General features: G+C 38.8%; 1 protein-coding gene across 1 annotated transcript; it reads left to right on the forward strand.

Annotated features, from left to right (window-relative positions):
* The first annotated feature begins 18 nt into the window (after positions 1 to 18).
* C1H7orf57 (chromosome 1 C7orf57 homolog) lies at positions 19 to 11,214 on the forward strand. The gene is made up of 7 exons (XM_058026836.1): positions 19 to 289; positions 894 to 1,073; positions 1,310 to 1,418; positions 1,545 to 1,707; positions 7,484 to 7,596; positions 8,687 to 8,823; positions 10,976 to 11,214. Exons 2-7 carry the CDS (start codon positions 908 to 910, stop codon positions 11,038 to 11,040), a joined length of 753 nt encoding a protein of 250 aa, XP_057882819.1. The 5' UTR covers positions 19 to 289; positions 894 to 907; the 3' UTR covers positions 11,041 to 11,214.
* The last annotated feature ends 5,080 nt before the right edge of the window (positions 11,215 to 16,294 follow it).

Raw genomic sequence — 16,294 nt, forward strand, 5'->3', positions numbered from 1 at the left:
TTCCCGGGGGTGCGGGTCACCCCACGGGGAATGGCCCCTGGCTCTCCGGGCTGCGGACACGGCGGCAGCGGGGACCCGGACAGCGCCCGGGGACGGAGCCGCCCGGGAGGAGCGGGCTGTGCCTCTGCGGCCTGACCCCGGGGAGCGGCAGCGCTTTGAGCTGTTCTTGGGGTTGGGTTTGGGCGCGGTCAGAGCGTGTGTGTGTGCCAGGAGCTCCTCAGCGAGCTGCTCCTGGAAGTGCTGTCCTTACAGCGACCGAACGGCATCAGCTGCGGCTGGAGTCGCTCCGGTAAGTGCCTGTGCATCTTTTATGGCACAGGACCTCGTACTGGCTTTTTCTTATCTATCTGCGTTCATTCTCTCATTTTGAACGATTTGTTTGTATTTGCTTTTTGCTCACTAGAAGTTGAGAAAGTAATGTATGGAGAAGTAGGGCGTTTGGTGTTGTTTTTATAATTTTTTTTTATTTTGGGATCAGGTTTGGTTTTACAAATAAGGACCTGCCAATGGGCAGCTACTGTCTTTGCTTTTAGATAATACATGTGAAGGAAAGGAAACCAAAGGCTGAAGTGTTTTCTGTTGTCTCATGTGCCTTTCACTGCTTTTGATGTGTCTTTGGAAATAGTTTTCTGAATAAAGAGGCATGATCCTCTATATGAGAGCACATTACAGGAAAACTTGAATGTTGTCTCAGAACTGAAACAAAAGTGTTTTGCATCTGATCTCTAGAAATGGCTTGTGCTACATCCCCCAGAATAAGCAAGCCTTGTCTTTTTTCTTCACGATGAAATATGGCACCTCCTTCATGTTCCAGGTGGGCTCAATTTGTTAAGGTGCCTGAAAAAGCGATGTTATCAGTTAACTTTTACCATAAATATTTTCCATTATTGCAGGACAGCAATACCCCATGGCACTGAAACAACCAGAGAAGAGCCCACTTCCCTCCCAGATTCTGGGTCTCAGTGACCTTCCAAGAGCTCCCCATGAAGTGCCACTGCCTGGGTGCCACAGGAAGAGGATCAAAGAGACTGATTCAGCCTATGTCAGGCTGGCAAAGCAAGGAGGCCGACCTGGTGAGCATCTGTCTTGCTTCTTTGGTTTTCCTTTGTTTTCTTTGGCTTTGCTTGACTGCAGTGTAAAGTGCTTGTAGATGCTACAGAAGGATCCTCTGGACTTTTGAAATAAACTTGTGGAAAAAATGAGGAAGCTAATTTATTCCTGACAAAACAGCAATCTGAAAACAAAGGTAGTGCTTTTGCTACTAGATAAGAAGTGAGAAAAGTACTGGCTTTTGTCTTTTTCTCTCCAGACCTACTGAGGCACTACACTCCTGTGGTAATGAAGTCCCCTCCAGCAGCATATGCTGCCCCTGACTGGTTCACACACTGTGCCAGTCCTGCAGGGATTGAGAAGCCACGGTAAGATTGCTGGGGCCCAACACATCTTGGCCTCCCTCTTCACCTGTTAACATTTCTGAATGCTTCTGTACTAGAGTGCAGGATTTGTATACCTTGTGCAAACAAGCATTAAATCTTTGCCTGCAGGAGCTGTGTTTCCTCTCTACCAGATTTTATGGTTCACAGAGAGTTTGTGGCTGGTGACCATCATGGTAAGAGTTATGAGAGAAGAAGAGGGCCCTTTGAGTTTGATACAAAAAATGTTTGGCAGCGGGAAGCTGAGGACAAAGAAAATGCAGAGAAAAAGAAGGTAGGATGGAGAGATATGCTGTGATGATGCTTTGTTTGTAGAGCTTGTGAACACATCTCTGTTGCTTCTCAGAGGAGGGAAGCTGCAATCAACATTTCTGTATTCCAGAATCAATTTTTATATTGCAGTTAGAGAACAAAAAGAAAGACGTTTTCTTAAGTGCTGCAGGTGTAGTGTGAAAACCAGAAATGCAGTTTCCCATCACATTATATAGTATATATACGTCAGTATAAATAAAAAGCAGCAGTTCATTTTTATCTTATGCTTTATTTCCCCTGCAATTCATTCTGGGTGAAGAGACATCTTGTTTAGTAATCTTGAGTGAGGAAGTAAGAAGATGAGAACAGAAGACTATTCTGAAAAAGGAGTTTAATTTAATTTGAAATGCAAGGGAATTCCCAAAGATACTGTGCTGTCTTTGAATGAAAGATGTATCCAAGACAAAATAAATATAGGACAAGCTATGCCCCAAACAAACGTTTCTGTACTGACATGGTGTTTCGTCTTGGAGATCTCTCTACTATCTTCCCTCTTTCATCCTCCCTGCCTCTCCCCAGTTTAGATGCTGAAGCCTTATGTTTTTTAAATATCCTCTGTAAACTCAGTTGCTGCATCTACCATAGGCCTTTGTGGTATGCCTGGAAACACTTGAACACTACTACTACACACTGCTACAATACTTGAACACCAGTACCTCCCTTCTTCAACAGAAGGGTAGATGTTGGGCATTTTAGGAGAAAAAGTCCTCAGCCTTTGCTGAGATGAGTAACTAGTGCAAAATCAGAATGTCGTCTTGTGTAAATGGGAACACCTCATTACTGAATAGGCTTGGGAATGTTTGCTGAGTCTGTGGCAACAGGCAAACAAGCAACATATGTTTAAAATGTAATTTGCCTGATGCTTGTAGGTGAAGCTTCTTTTTTTTTTTTCCCTATCATAGTTTTAAGGCACTGAAAATAAAAACTTGACCTGCTGCTGTGCCTCTTAAAGGAATTCAACTAGGACCGAGAGGAAGTTCTCTTCCTCACTCCCTTACTTAAGAACCAATTATATTCAGTGCTCTAAGGGTCAAAGTTAACTCTGATAAAAGTAATTCAAGCCCATGTGCTGACTTGTAAAGTGGAACTGAGGTTCATTTCAACTTTGAATGAAACTGGGTCTCAACCAAACTCCATCAGTCATGTACTTTATTTAGGACTAAATACAAAATGAATATATGTTATATATTCAGCTCAGATTGTGAATATGCTGAGGCACTCATATATAATTTGCACTATTCTCCTGGAAGCTGAAGTTTTGCCTAAGGCTCTAAAACTACCAAGTCTTTTTCTGTAAGATTAGGTGCCTGGGAAGACAGATTTTGTGTTGGTATGTTTAGCTCTACTTCCACACCACCAACTCTCATTTGGCTGTGCTTCACAGTACACTGAAAAGTGTATCATGTATCTTGGAATATCACATGGTGCTTCTTTCACAGCTACTTCTTGATTATCCTCTTTTGAGAAGTTTCTATCCCATGCTCTTAGGAGTCTTCCAAGTGAGACAATGGAACTAACCCTTCCAAAGAGACTCAATTTTAGTTTTTCACCATACAACTTGTATGTTGAAAGGTAAGAATAATGTATTCCAAAACACCACAGGCAAATTTCTAAATTTCTCATTCATTTGATTTCATGATGACAGCAGCAGCAAGCTACCTCAAGTATTTCTGGTAGTATGAGACTGAATGTATTGAAAATATTTTTCAGTCCAGTGTGACTAAGCAGTTATTCAGAAGAGACATGCATGATGCAATTGTGGAGTTAAATCCCAAAGGGCGCACTTAGGAACAAGAGAAAAACCATTTAACCTCTAAGGGTACCTCTTTTGCTTGGTTTGGAAAACATTGCTCCCAAGTGGGCCTTTGCTCTGAAAGTTTAAGCCTTTATGCTGCTTTGTTCTGAAGTATTAAAACCTCTGCTGGTCCTTGTGGTTATTGCTGTGTAGAGGACTGGAGATCCAGGGCACCATTACATGGGAATTTTGCAAATCAGCAGAGTTTTAGTGCATGAAGGATTTAGCCTTTGTGCTCATGGCAAAGTAATGGACTTCTGGCCCAGGGAGAAGCAGCCCATGGAAATCTCACAAGGCTTACTAAGACCAAGTACAAGGTCCTGCACCTGTGCTGGGATAACCCCTGTTATCAGCACAGGCTGGGGATGAGCAGATCCAGAGCAGCCCTGCCCAGAAGGACTTGGGGGTGCTGGTGGATGAGAGGCTGGACATGACCCAGCCATGGGCACTCACAGCCCAGAGAGCCAAATGTGTCCTGGGCTGCATCCAAAGCAGCGTGGCCAGCAGGGGAGGGAGGGGATTCTGCCCCTCTGCTCTGCCATGGTGAGACCCCACCTGCAGGGCTGCATCAGCTCTGGGGTCCCAGCATAAGGAGAGCAGAGAACTATGAGAGGAGTTCAGAGGAAGGCAGAAAGATGATCAGAGGAATAGAGCAGCTCACCTGTGAAGAAAGGCTGAGAGAATTGGGATTCTTCATCCAGGAGAAGAGAAGGCTTTAGGGTGACCTATTTGTGGCATTCCAGCACCTGAAGGGACCTGTGAGAAAGATAGAGAGGGACTTTTCACAAGGGCATTAGTGATGGAACAAAGGGGAATGGATTCAAACTCGAAGAGAGTAGGGTTAGACTAGATGGTAGGAAAAATTTTGTTACTGTGAGAGTGGTGAGGCACTGGCACAAGTTGCCCAGTGAAATTGTGGATGCCCTATCCCTGGAAGTCTTGAAAGTCAGGCTGGATAGAGCTCTGGGATACCTGGTCTAGTGAAAGGTGTCCCTGTAGCAGGAGAGGTGGAACTAGATGGTCTTTAAGCCAAACTATTCTGTGATTGAGTGATCCTTTTGACTGTGCATATTATGGCCCAGCTGGGTTGGGTTGAAAAAAATGTGAACTTTAAGAAGGGAGGTCTGTAAGGGTGGGAGGTCAGTAGGAGATGTCATCAGAATTTGCATCAGCATTTGGCAATATCCCTGCGGCACCACCAATAAGATTGCTCCTTCATCTCCAGACTCCTCTCTTTCAGGCACTTGTCTGAAATGTCTGTGTAAAGATGCATATGTATTTAGCTATGTATGTGCTGCTGCAAAATGGTTGCTCATCTGAGGCCAGGATTTTACCTCAGAGAGAGATTTGAAATTTTGTCCTTGATCACACAGGAGCCAGGATTTCATCTAAAGGCTTTTATCTTACCGTGCTGGCTGCAGATATCCATTGTTCTTCATATACTAGCCAGACACAGTGCATATTCTATGTCGTGTTTCTTTAATCTGTATTTATAATAAACATAGTAATTTTTACAGTATATTGTTGCCATCTCTTCACAGAGGGAGAAAACACTTTAAAGCAAGAAAATGTCCTGTGTAGTTTGTAAAAAAATGCCCTGTGCGGTTTATCTGGGAAAATTGATGGCTGCTGAAAAATAGAGACTTGTCAAAGGGAAAAATCCCCCTCAGCTGTAATCATTGAAGTGTAGTGGCACAAGAGTCTGCTTTTAATGCTGAATTTGCCCAGCAAAGTAACAAAAAAGCACCTCAATGGATTGCAGGTGCCCTCCAAAGCCAAATTCTGATTTGTTCCATTGCTACTTTTGTTGTTAATTAGTTTACTTGAACAGTAGGGATTGTTTTGATCCCTGCAGTATAAGCTAGCCTCTCATTTAATGCCAAGAAAGGCAACATTTAAAAAAAAGCTCTTGCTTGCAGTTTTCAAGACTTTTCTCTTTGCCTTTCCTCTCCCCTTTCTTTTCCTTGGCTTTATTTTGGACAGTTTGAACCTTTTTCTGTCTGTAGTCAAAATCTCTCTGGCTTCTGCTCTCCCTTTGTCCTTTAATTAACTCTTTAATTACTAGAGCTCCTTTCCTTGTGCTTCTGTTTGATGCCAAGAGGAAAATCTCATCTCTCTCCATCTGCTATTTGTTTATCCTGACTATCAAACTGAGTTGTGTTTCTGTGTTGAGCATTTCTGAAATGTAAAGCACAAGTAGGCTGCTTCAGCAAGCAGTGTGAACAAACTTGAAGAGCAGTTCTGAGCAGCTAACGTGGTTTTTAACCTCCAGGCTGGACAAAGACCCTCCCTTTCATCTCACATAGCTGTCTCTGATATCACTGCATGCCCTTGCTGATCTCATCTCATCTTTGACAAATGTCCCAGTCTGACTCCAGGTTTCAGCACTGACTTTACACGTGCTTGCATTGACATCCTGGCTCAGAATCGGTACAACTGTCTGCCCAGGCTTCACTTTCTTGGAGATAATAAAAACCACATTCTCTGAACATTCAGATCTGCTTTTCCTTTGTGCCTTCCTAATTAGTTCATTGATTAATGTGTTCAAAGGCCATTATACTTTTGTTTGCTCTTTCCATACTCACTGCGCACAAGCTCCTTGAGAAGTCCTTGGTGCATTTGCATTCTGGAATCTTCTCCTTACAGAGATTTTCATGGGTGTTCTGTAGTGTCTGAAATCCAAGTGTGACTGCTGTTCATGCATCTAATTTTTGCACTTCATATTTTTTTGCTCTGTTAACTCTATTGCAGTATCTATGTCCACATAGGTGGAAAGTGTTGTTATCTTTAATGTACTTGTAAGTTTACAGAGCAATACATTTCACTTTTAGTCACTCTGTCCTGATTTTTTTGTAAATAACCTGCAAATAACATCTCTTATTCCATGGGGCACTCTCCTGTGTTGCATGTTTAAAAAAGAAAGTGGTCAAATAATATGTAGGTTCTAACTAAAAGGATATGTTAGTGTAACACAAAAACTTTGTTAATAAGCTTTGAAAATTCTGTGCTATCTTCAGGACTTCCCCCTTTTCCACTTTTCTTTGTGCAATGATGGAAGTTGTAAGTAGTTTTTAAAGATGTTTTGGGTTTTTAAAACTCAGAATTTCTTAGCAACTATTAGTAAAAAATATCTGGGAGTTGTTAAGGATATTTAATTTCATGCTTTGATTTGAGAGGGAGGTAAGTTGACTCTTTAGTAGCTGTTGATTTTGATCAAAGTTAAAATAAAGAGCTTTGGTATGTGTTGCTCATATTTCTCCACTACTTATTGGTATTCCCATTTTCAGGTCTGGAGTGAGTGTTGTCTTTCCCTGGCTCTCTAGGTGTCATCTTTCAGTCTTTTAGTCAACACTGAGTTTCTTTACTTGTCATTGGAAAGATGATAAAAGTAAAATACATCTTTCTGTTGTAGGCTTCCCCCAAAATATATGTATTTGTTTGAATATAAAACCTCTAATTAATATACCTCATCAGTTTTCTTATTATATAGGATGTTTTATGCTTTTTACTCAAAAAGATAAACCAAACAAATTTAAAAAGAAGTAGCAATTAAACCATGGATTAATTTATAGTTTTCCTGACTTTGGTAAGACTAGTCTGTTTTCATATTCTGCATACGGAGAAATGGACTAAGATGAGAAGTTAACACGGATAAGTTTGAATTTGAAGCTTAATTTGAAGTGTACTGTGAGGGAAAGGCTTGTGTAGAGCACATTCTGGAGAGAGCAAGCAGCTAACCTCATGTAGAATAACTAACTAAGGGACTGCTTTATCTTTTGTTATTCCTCAATAATCCATTATTTGTACTTATGGAAATAATGTAGATAAGACATGGAAATTTGAAAACATTTAGGCCTTTAATATCACCCTCACTTTTGAAGGCTATGCTATCATATAATCTTCGTGTTCATTTTTTTTCATAACTCCTTTTTTTTGAGCTAAGATTTCTCTAACACAGGTAAAGCTTCCACCTATAAGCCCTAAATATCCAAGCAGAATGCCAACTGTTTCTACAAAGGACTTTAGTGGAGAAAATAAGCTTTCCTTGCCACCCATGTAAGTAGTACATTTATGAAAATCATTGAACATCTGCATTGAACACCTAAGCCTGCAACTATTCGTGTATACGAGTAAAATTGCTCCTTGTGAAAATGTAGGAATTAGCAGATATGTGTATGGTCCTTTTGGATCTTTATTGCTGTTAAATTTGCTATTATATGTGATGCTAAAATAGTTTTAAAAGCTTCTAAAGCAACTAAAATAACAGTACTTTAACTCAGAAAATTATTCTATATAACTTTGTGTTAGGAAAACTGAGCATAGAGTGGCACATCTTCATGTAGCTGAATTTTTTTGTATTCTAGATTGGGTTTTTTCTTGATACTAATGAACAGGTGAAAATGATAATCGACATCGTCAATTCTGTTAGTGTAGGTTACAGAGAAACAAGTAGGATTGACACTTTAAGGAAAGACATAAACTGTAGCCTTTATAAGGTCATACAGAGCAAAAATACTCTCATGAACACCTGAAAGAAGTGGTTTAAGCAAATTTTTATGTCATTTGTGATGTGATGTAATCACATCATCAGCTCTGTGTGCACAGCTGAATTGTTTCAACATACTTTGTCTGAAAAATTTATTGCTCAGTCATCAGTAGTCCTAGTATGTTTTAGAACTATGGTAATGCTGCCAAATAAGTGATTAAACTGTCAAATGAATTTAAGAGAAAATTTGTAACATAATTTCACTTTTGTGCACCACAGAATGAGTACTGTCAGTCTTTTTCATTTACACATTCTTTTGCACTTTTTGTCTTTAAGACAAGAACTGTGCAAGAATTATACATGTGAAATTCCAATGAAACAGATGTCTCTTCTCATGTAAATTTGAGTACTAAATCAGGCATAGTTCTTTGCTTTTGTTTATTTTTGGTTTTTCTTCTTAGGTGATTACACGTAGAATATATGTTTTGTTATTTATAAATAAATTATAAGGCTAGAAATCGTTATATTTTAAAATTGATGTTATAATTAGAAATAAATTCTAATATAACACCTTCTCTGTGAAAAATATGATTTTTCCATCTAGCACCCATTTCTGTTTACTTTTGCTTTTATTTTCCTTTAATATATTTGTATTTACAGGCCTGCTGAGAGAAAAATTGAAGCAGTAAATTTTAGCAAATTAATAAGTAATGGTTATGGGACTGACTGGTTGCAGCAGTGTACTGGATGGGAAAAAAAGATTGAAGAAACATCAAAAAATAGTGATGACTCTGAAGGTAATGTTATTGAAAGCTGTTTCTTTTAAAATGAGCTGGGCTCTCAAGGTAACAGCAGAGGGCAGCCTCAGTATTTGTGTGGCTCTCTGAATATGGTGAGACACACTGAATTATTGTGCTTACTTTACAATACTCTATGACCAGCTAAAGAAAGGAGTGCCCCTGTTTGCAGTCAGTGAAGGCAGGTGCTTTCATGGACTTTTTTCATCTCTACAATTGCAGTGTGCTCTGTTCCAATCCAGGGGCTTCTGTGTCCTGATCCAGGGGCTTCTCTCTGATGTGTTTCCATAAAATGCTGCAGAGACACAGCCATCCTGCCTAAATTTAGGCAGACTGTAAAATATTTGTTGCCTCCTTGTTATGAATATTCTTTTGCTCCTAATATTTTTCCAAAAACTTCTGTCACAAGTGTCATTGATACTCATGTTTAAGAAATAGAGCACTGCTTGTAGAAATTTGTCAAAATAAATATATGCACATTGTTAAAGGCAGTGGAATTTCAGCAGTTTAAGAGAAAAAAGTTATCCAATGTCATGCTTTCAAACCTTACTTTATCATGCACAATAGTAATAGCTGTGAAATACTTGACTTGGAAACAAATATAAAGGTTAAAGGGTGGGAAAATTTCTCTTACTTCTGTCAAAGACTTTTTGCTTTGATAACCATGTTGGCTATCAGTTTTCTGTAGCAATGTTTGGAAATGCTGTTGGATCTCCCATTCCATTTTTTTAAAATTTGTTTCAGGGAATCCTTTAGTATATCTTGGCCTTGATATATTGATGTATGAAAGTCTTAGAGGCCAGGTATTTTAATTTTTCTGACACTTCAGCTCTGTCTAAATGAATTTTTGTGTCTTCCATTAATGTATCTACAGTGATTTTTTTTTTTTTTGGTTGTTGTTGTTGTTTTCGGTTTTTGGAGTTTTGTGTGTGTGTGTGTGTGTGTGTGTATGTGTGTGTGTGTGTGTGTGTGTGTGTGCAAAACCTCTTCCTCCAGGTGAGTATCAGGAGAAAACAGGGAACTAGAAGTTATATGGTTTTGTTCAGAAGAAAAAATGTCATAAAACTACGGGATGAAGCCAGATCTTGGTCTGGATCTGAAGAAGAATGCATAACCTTAAAAGCCACTTTTCAAGTTAACTTAAGTATCCAAACTCTGATCATGCAGAGGATACTGCTTTGAGAGTTCAGTGACCCAACAATTCAATCATGAAGTCTAAAAGTGCTCTTCCTCAGCATGAAAGAAAACCTTGAATATTCTTCTTTGTTTTCAGATTCTATTCAACTTTCTTGTGTGCTGACATTTTTCTTTCCCATTACTCTGAGTAAAATTAAAGGGGATTTCAAAATCTCAATTTCCTTAATTTGGTGATAGTTGATTTCTTAAAATGTATGCCTCTAATGAGACATCTGAGATATAAAGAAAAGTTGAAGAATTTTCAGAGTAAGCATGAAATTGGTTGGGTTATACCACTTAGGCAAAAGAGAAGAAAATGGGTACACTGTAAAGGCTTCTGAAAAGTCAGTGTGCTGTATAGATTGACATATAGATACATCTAATTTTTGAGTTGCTTTTATTTTTCTTTTTTTTTTTTTTTATAGCGTGATACCTGCTTTGCTTCTATTGCCTCTGTTTGCAATCATAGCTATTCCAATTGAGATTGATTCTGTATCACAGTGTAAAAGGAGATTGCTTTTAATGCTCTTAACAATATGGTTTCATCCAGATGTGTGTCTTCCTTCAGTTTTGACTGTGTCCTTTTCATTCTTTTAGGTGATTGCTGACGGTAGTGCTTTTACTTTTTTTACCACTCATGTACTTTTTTCTCTTCATCCAAAGCAATTGGCAGCATGAGCACCTTGCAGCTCCCTTTTGAGATGGAGCTTTCTCCGTTCTTACTTGCACAGAATACGCCCTAGACACATCAGGAAGGAGATACAACCCATTCCATATGTAAATCTTTAATCCCTTTGTTTTGGGGTACAGATTTGCAAATTTCTTAGGTAGCTTGTATATCTTGTTAATTCAAAATTAAAAGTAGTGGAATTTATGTGTATTTTGACATGAGGAAGAAACCAAAAATTTTAGCTGACCTTTTTATTAGTATGGTTGAAGTTATTCTGTGAACTTTAATATTTTTTTCCTTTTGCAGATTCAGAACACTCTGAATCACCACCTGCAAGCAATGAGTTAAAAGCCACTGTTTCAGGGATGTAATAAGTAACTTGAAAGATTCTTGGGGAAACTAAAGCTTTGTATTGCTTATTTAGCCCACTATTTACACATTGGCTAGATTATTTTTGTAACTTAACGCATCCCTGATTGAGATGTTTTCGAGATGGATGAACTTCCTTGGGCTTGATTGCAGCAAATTTTGAAGAACCGACAACAGCTGTCAGTGCTTAGTCCTAGACCTTTTCTTAATGTAATAAACAAAGCTAAGCTGAGGTTTTCTCCTGCACAAGACTCCTGCTGCTTTGCTGTTCTCAAACAGGATTACCATATTGCTGCTGACTTGACTAGACACAGGCAAGCTATTGATGTGCACAAATCAAGTTTCATTAGTTAAGTACAGCTGTACTCATGAATTATGCCACAAAGAAAGGTGAAGGGGAGCTGCATGGTATGGGATGAAATGTAGCTAGAAAGAATTGAACTGGTATAGATATTTGCAGTAAAAAAAGTCAAACTTTTGCTGAAAAGAGTGCTTCTTCATCCCAAAAGCTCGTTTGAACAGCCACTCAGCTTTCTAGGACAATTCTATTGCTGTGCCTGCTGCACAAGAAATTGTTGATCAGTCATAGTGTTCAGCTACATAATTAAGGTCTGGTGGCATTTCCTGGTATAGTCTCATAGTATAGAAGCTGAATCATGGATTAACAGTTCTATGGACTCAGCTATCTATGATGTTAGCACTTTCAGCTGTTAAATAAAAAAAATATCTATCCTGAAGTCTTGACTGCAGCAAAAATATTATATGCTAGATCACTGTGTTTATTCGCACCAGCAGAAGTTTGTACTTTGAAATAGCAATGTATAAATGTACTTCAATATTTTGAAAAAGTTAAGATACACTGATATTTCAATATCTACTTGGATTAAGATATATCCCTGAAATCTTATTAATAATGAAATATTGATTATAAAGTCCACTAGAAAGTGGGTGCAATTTCATTACCGTGCCTTTTGCTAATAGCATGGAAAGCAAACTCTTAGTTTTTAGACTTTCCTCTTCAGAATTGCATTCTGTACATTTTACACCTTTGAATCGAAGTCCTGTTAACTAGATTTCTTTGAACAGAATGTTTAGAGTATTTGGTTTAATACTGTTCCTTTAGAACTTTCATGTAAAAATTGATTGGAAATAGGTAAACCATTGCTAATCTGAGCCCTCAAAATTTTCAGCGAACTCAAGAAATTTTGCTGTTGATGTTGTTAGACCTAGCACCTGAGTCCATCTTTGCTATCCATTATTTTGAACAATTCAACTAAATTGTATTTTAAAAAATAAAAGGCTAAGACATATGCAAATGCTTAAATGTACAGTTATTGGGTGCTCAGAAAATTTTTCTAAATATAAAAAAAGCTTACATCAAGGTGTAACTTTAGTGGTGTGTGAGATTAATTACCTTGTATCTGTTTTCACTTACAATTTGTGTTGTGAATTATGTCCAGATACATTGAAACCACTAATTTTGAAGTGAAAGCAGAGCTTTTGGGGAAATCCAGTTTTCTAGGCTACCCTTATCAGGGGATGCCAGTGTTGGAGCCCATAGCATTAAAACCTGACCAGTTGTGGTGGGTTGACTTTGGCTGGACACCAGGTGCCTGCCAAGCCTCTCTATCACTCCCCTTCCCAGCTGGACAGGGGAGAGAAAATAAGGTGGGACAGAACTCATAGGAGTGACTCCAGTAAAGGGCAACAGAGGTGGTGAAGGTTTGAGAAAGTAAGCTTGAGGATCAGCTGAAGGAGCTGGGGTTGTTTAGGCTGCAGAAAAGGAGGCTCAGGGGTGACCTGACCACCAAGTGCCTGAAAGGAGTTTGTAGCCAGATGGATGTAGGTTTCTCCCAGCCAACCACTGACAAAATGAGAGGAAACAGCCAGGGGAGATTGAGGTTGGGCATCAGGGAGAATTTCTTCACTAAAAGGAGGGTTAAGCATTGGAATGGGCTATCCAGGGAAGTGATGGAGTTACCATCCTTGGAAGTGTTCAAGAAGCAGCCATACATGACCTTGCTATGGCTTTGTTGACAAGGTGGTGCTCAGCTGAAGGTTGGGCTTGATGATCCTGGTGGTCTTTTCCAATTTAAATGATGGTCATTAATGTGTATTCAGCTTTCATTAGTCAAGCCAAGGAGAGCTTTGATTTGCACTGTTGGTCAACTGATTCTGAATGGATCACAGTTTGAATACTGCAAGTTACAATATTAACAGCCTGAGATTTCTCTTCACAAGAACAGGAGGATGATTGTGGAATCTGTGCATTCAGAATAACAGAGAGCTGCTCCAGACACATAACCTGCCTGTTCTCCAAGGGACATGAAGTCAAAGTGGTGTAACAAATCAGAAAGCTCCAGCTGAACCCAGGGGTGGAAATGTGCTGCTTGAATTCACCTTATCGCAGTAATCACGTTGTTCTATTTGCTTCTGAGTCAATGCAGTCATGCAGCTGGCAGTTTTCAAAGCCATCAGCAGTTCCATGTAAAAGTGGTGGAAACTTCTGGCTTTCCATTTCTGTTTTTCAGAGAAATGCCAAAGTCAAAAGCTGGGTATTTATTATGAAATCTTGCCTTATTGTTTTAAATGCTGAAACATTTGTTTCATTGTCTTGTGCTCTATTTCTGCCCTGAATGCCTTTAAGTAGTGAGAGATTTTTCTTTTTTTTGAATACTGATTGCTTTGCAAGCCCAAAGATAAAACAAAAGTGCAGTTACATTTTATGAATTGCATCCAAGATACTGAGTATGTGAATGTTTCTAAAAGAGAATTCCAGATAAAGATTTAACAATAACTTGTCAGTTTAGTGACTGGAGACTAATTTTCCTTTTATATACTGCCATTTCACTGTAGTGAACTCTAATATATATCTAATACACAATTCTAACCACTTGTGTCTTTTTGGACTAGACTACAATATAAACATGCCTCCAAAGATCAAGGGTCCATATTCATTAACTTTCTTTGTGTAGCAATACAAACAAAAATTCAATTGCCCCATTTTAGATGCTTCTGAAGCATCTAAAATTCCCTTGATTTAGGCTTATCTATTTCTTAAATACTATTAACTGTGCTGAATATGCAAGCTGAGGTGGAAAATATGTAGGATTAAGCCAAATTTCTTTCTGTAAATAAATAGCTTCATATTCTTGCTCTTCCCTGCAGATATTTTTTCAGAATGTAGTTATATATTATGCTATATTGTGGGAGAAAAAGCATGAAATAGAAATAAAGAAGTTCAGTCTTAGCACATTTTGTCCTTCTATTAATAGCTGTCATGATACAAAACATCCAGAATAACTGAAAAATCAAAATGAAGTGGGTAAAACAGCTGCACTGAATTATTTGACCAATTGACTGTGAAAATGGTTTATGGTGAGCACAAGGGAGAATAGATTTGATTATGACAGACAGCCTTATTTTCCATAGCTCAAATTCTCACCCATGCAATAGAAAAACCTGAAAACGGACACCAGTTGCATATTGTTGTTATTACCCCAGTATGTGGCTGTGTATTTTTCACCCTTCTAAATGACATTAGTATCCTTCCCACTAAAATACAAAATGGAATGAAAACCCAAACACTACACTACAAAACCAGGAAGCTAAAAGGAGATTTAAAGTTTTTTAGTGAAAACTGAGAGCAAAGGTTACTGCCAGTTATTAGACTCATAGAAATGCATAGATTATTGAACATTTCAGACAAGGTCAACTATAGTAACCTTATTATTATATACAAAAAAGCAATTTACAGTGATTCTCTTAATATATAGCTGAATGGAAAACTACCTGAAATCTAAAGCAGACTTTTCTCTGGATCCTGAGTTGAAGGGGTAGGTAATATTCCTGTTTAAAGGAAAAATTTATTCCACAGAATTAAACACTCTTCTAAGGTGTTTGTCCACTCCTGTAGCTTGGAAGTCTTGACAAATATTTAAAGAACAGGAAAATGGAAGATGGATTAGGAACCTGTCCTTCTGTTTCACCCACTGGAAATCTAAACAAGCTGAACAGATGACGTTTTTCTGAGTTTGTTGAGCAATTCCTCTTGCATATTGTTCATGCCTAGAAATGCATCTGTGCAAGGAATCTCTCTTGTATTCCCATTCAAAGTCCTTTGGTGTGAGACAGGATATGAATAAATTTTACTCTAAATGCCCTATACATTATTTCTAAAAGAAATACATCTCAGCAATGCCTTATGCCTAATGTGTTTACTGTGCCTTCTGTGTCCTGAGGCACAGAAAGTTCTCTACCATGAAGATTTTGGTTGCTCCATCTCCCAAGTACTCCCTACTATGACAAACTACAGAGTGGTTCTGGTGTGAAAACTTACTTTTAAAATTGCATTGCAGGATTGTGGGTTTGGTGCTTTCAGTTACTGAAACAATGAACATGAACAATGTTAAATTTACGTTTCCGTAAATTGAACCATCTCTGCTCTTTTCTTGTACCGCGTTTGCTGTGCCCACATGCCCATGAGAGTGGGAATATGGTGTGTGCACACCGACCGACGCACACAAGGACAGACAGACACAGGCACCGAGCCGACTCTGCCATCCTTGGCCGACACCTGCATCTGTATCTGCATCATCTGTGTTATAAATTGTTATAAATGATCAAATCGGGGGCCAAATTTGTAAGAAAATTTAGCAATGATTTATTAGATTGTCAGCAAAACAGAATTTCGAAAAACAACCACCACAGCCAAGAGTCAGTGTCGAGCCCGGGTTTCGGTGCTGGGTGAACAAATGGATCTGACCCCTGAATGTCAGAGTCTCCCTCTGTTCACCCTGACTGCTTCTCACAGCGAGCTTATATACAGTTTATTCTGCCTGGGGCAGAAATGACTGAGTGTTTCTTTGTGTCCCTTCACATGCAGAACTGGGGCCATACATGCACAGGGTTAGACAAAAGTCTGGTTCCAGGTGTCCAGATGATGTCAGAGCACTCCGGAGAAGTTGGCATTCACATGTAAAGGGTGGCGTCGTAGTAGATGCAATCTTTGAAGTGCAGATCACTCTTGAGTGCCCCGGACATTCCAGGGAAGTCAGTGATCATGGCCCAGGAAGGTTCCATTCATACATTAACAGACTTGATATAATCTTAACGTTGTCCAGGAACTAACGTTGTCCAGGGTGGTCAAAAGACATAGCTTGGATTTTACAATGTTTTATACATAAATAGCATGAATTATCTCTACCATATACTACATAAATGATCAGTCGTGAGCCAAATTGTCAAAAATTGCGA

Source organism: Melospiza georgiana, chromosome 1, assembly GCF_028018845.1.
Source record: "Melospiza georgiana isolate bMelGeo1 chromosome 1, bMelGeo1.pri, whole genome shotgun sequence".
NCBI classification, from domain to species: domain Eukaryota; kingdom Metazoa; phylum Chordata; class Aves; order Passeriformes; family Passerellidae; genus Melospiza; species Melospiza georgiana.

Bases quoted from the DNA above. Each gene is read 5' to 3' on its own strand.
- C1H7orf57 (XM_058026836.1), top strand. From the start codon at position 908: ATGGCACTGAAACAACCAGAGAAGAGCCCACTTCCCTCCCAGATTCTG. The intron at 1,074-1,309 runs GTGAGCATCTGT...TTTTCTCTCCAG, and splicing joins AAAGCAAGGAGGCCGACCTG to ACCTACTGAGGCACTACACT. The intron at 1,419-1,544 runs GTAAGATTGCTG...CTTTGCCTGCAG, and splicing joins GCAGGGATTGAGAAGCCACG to GAGCTGTGTTTCCTCTCTAC.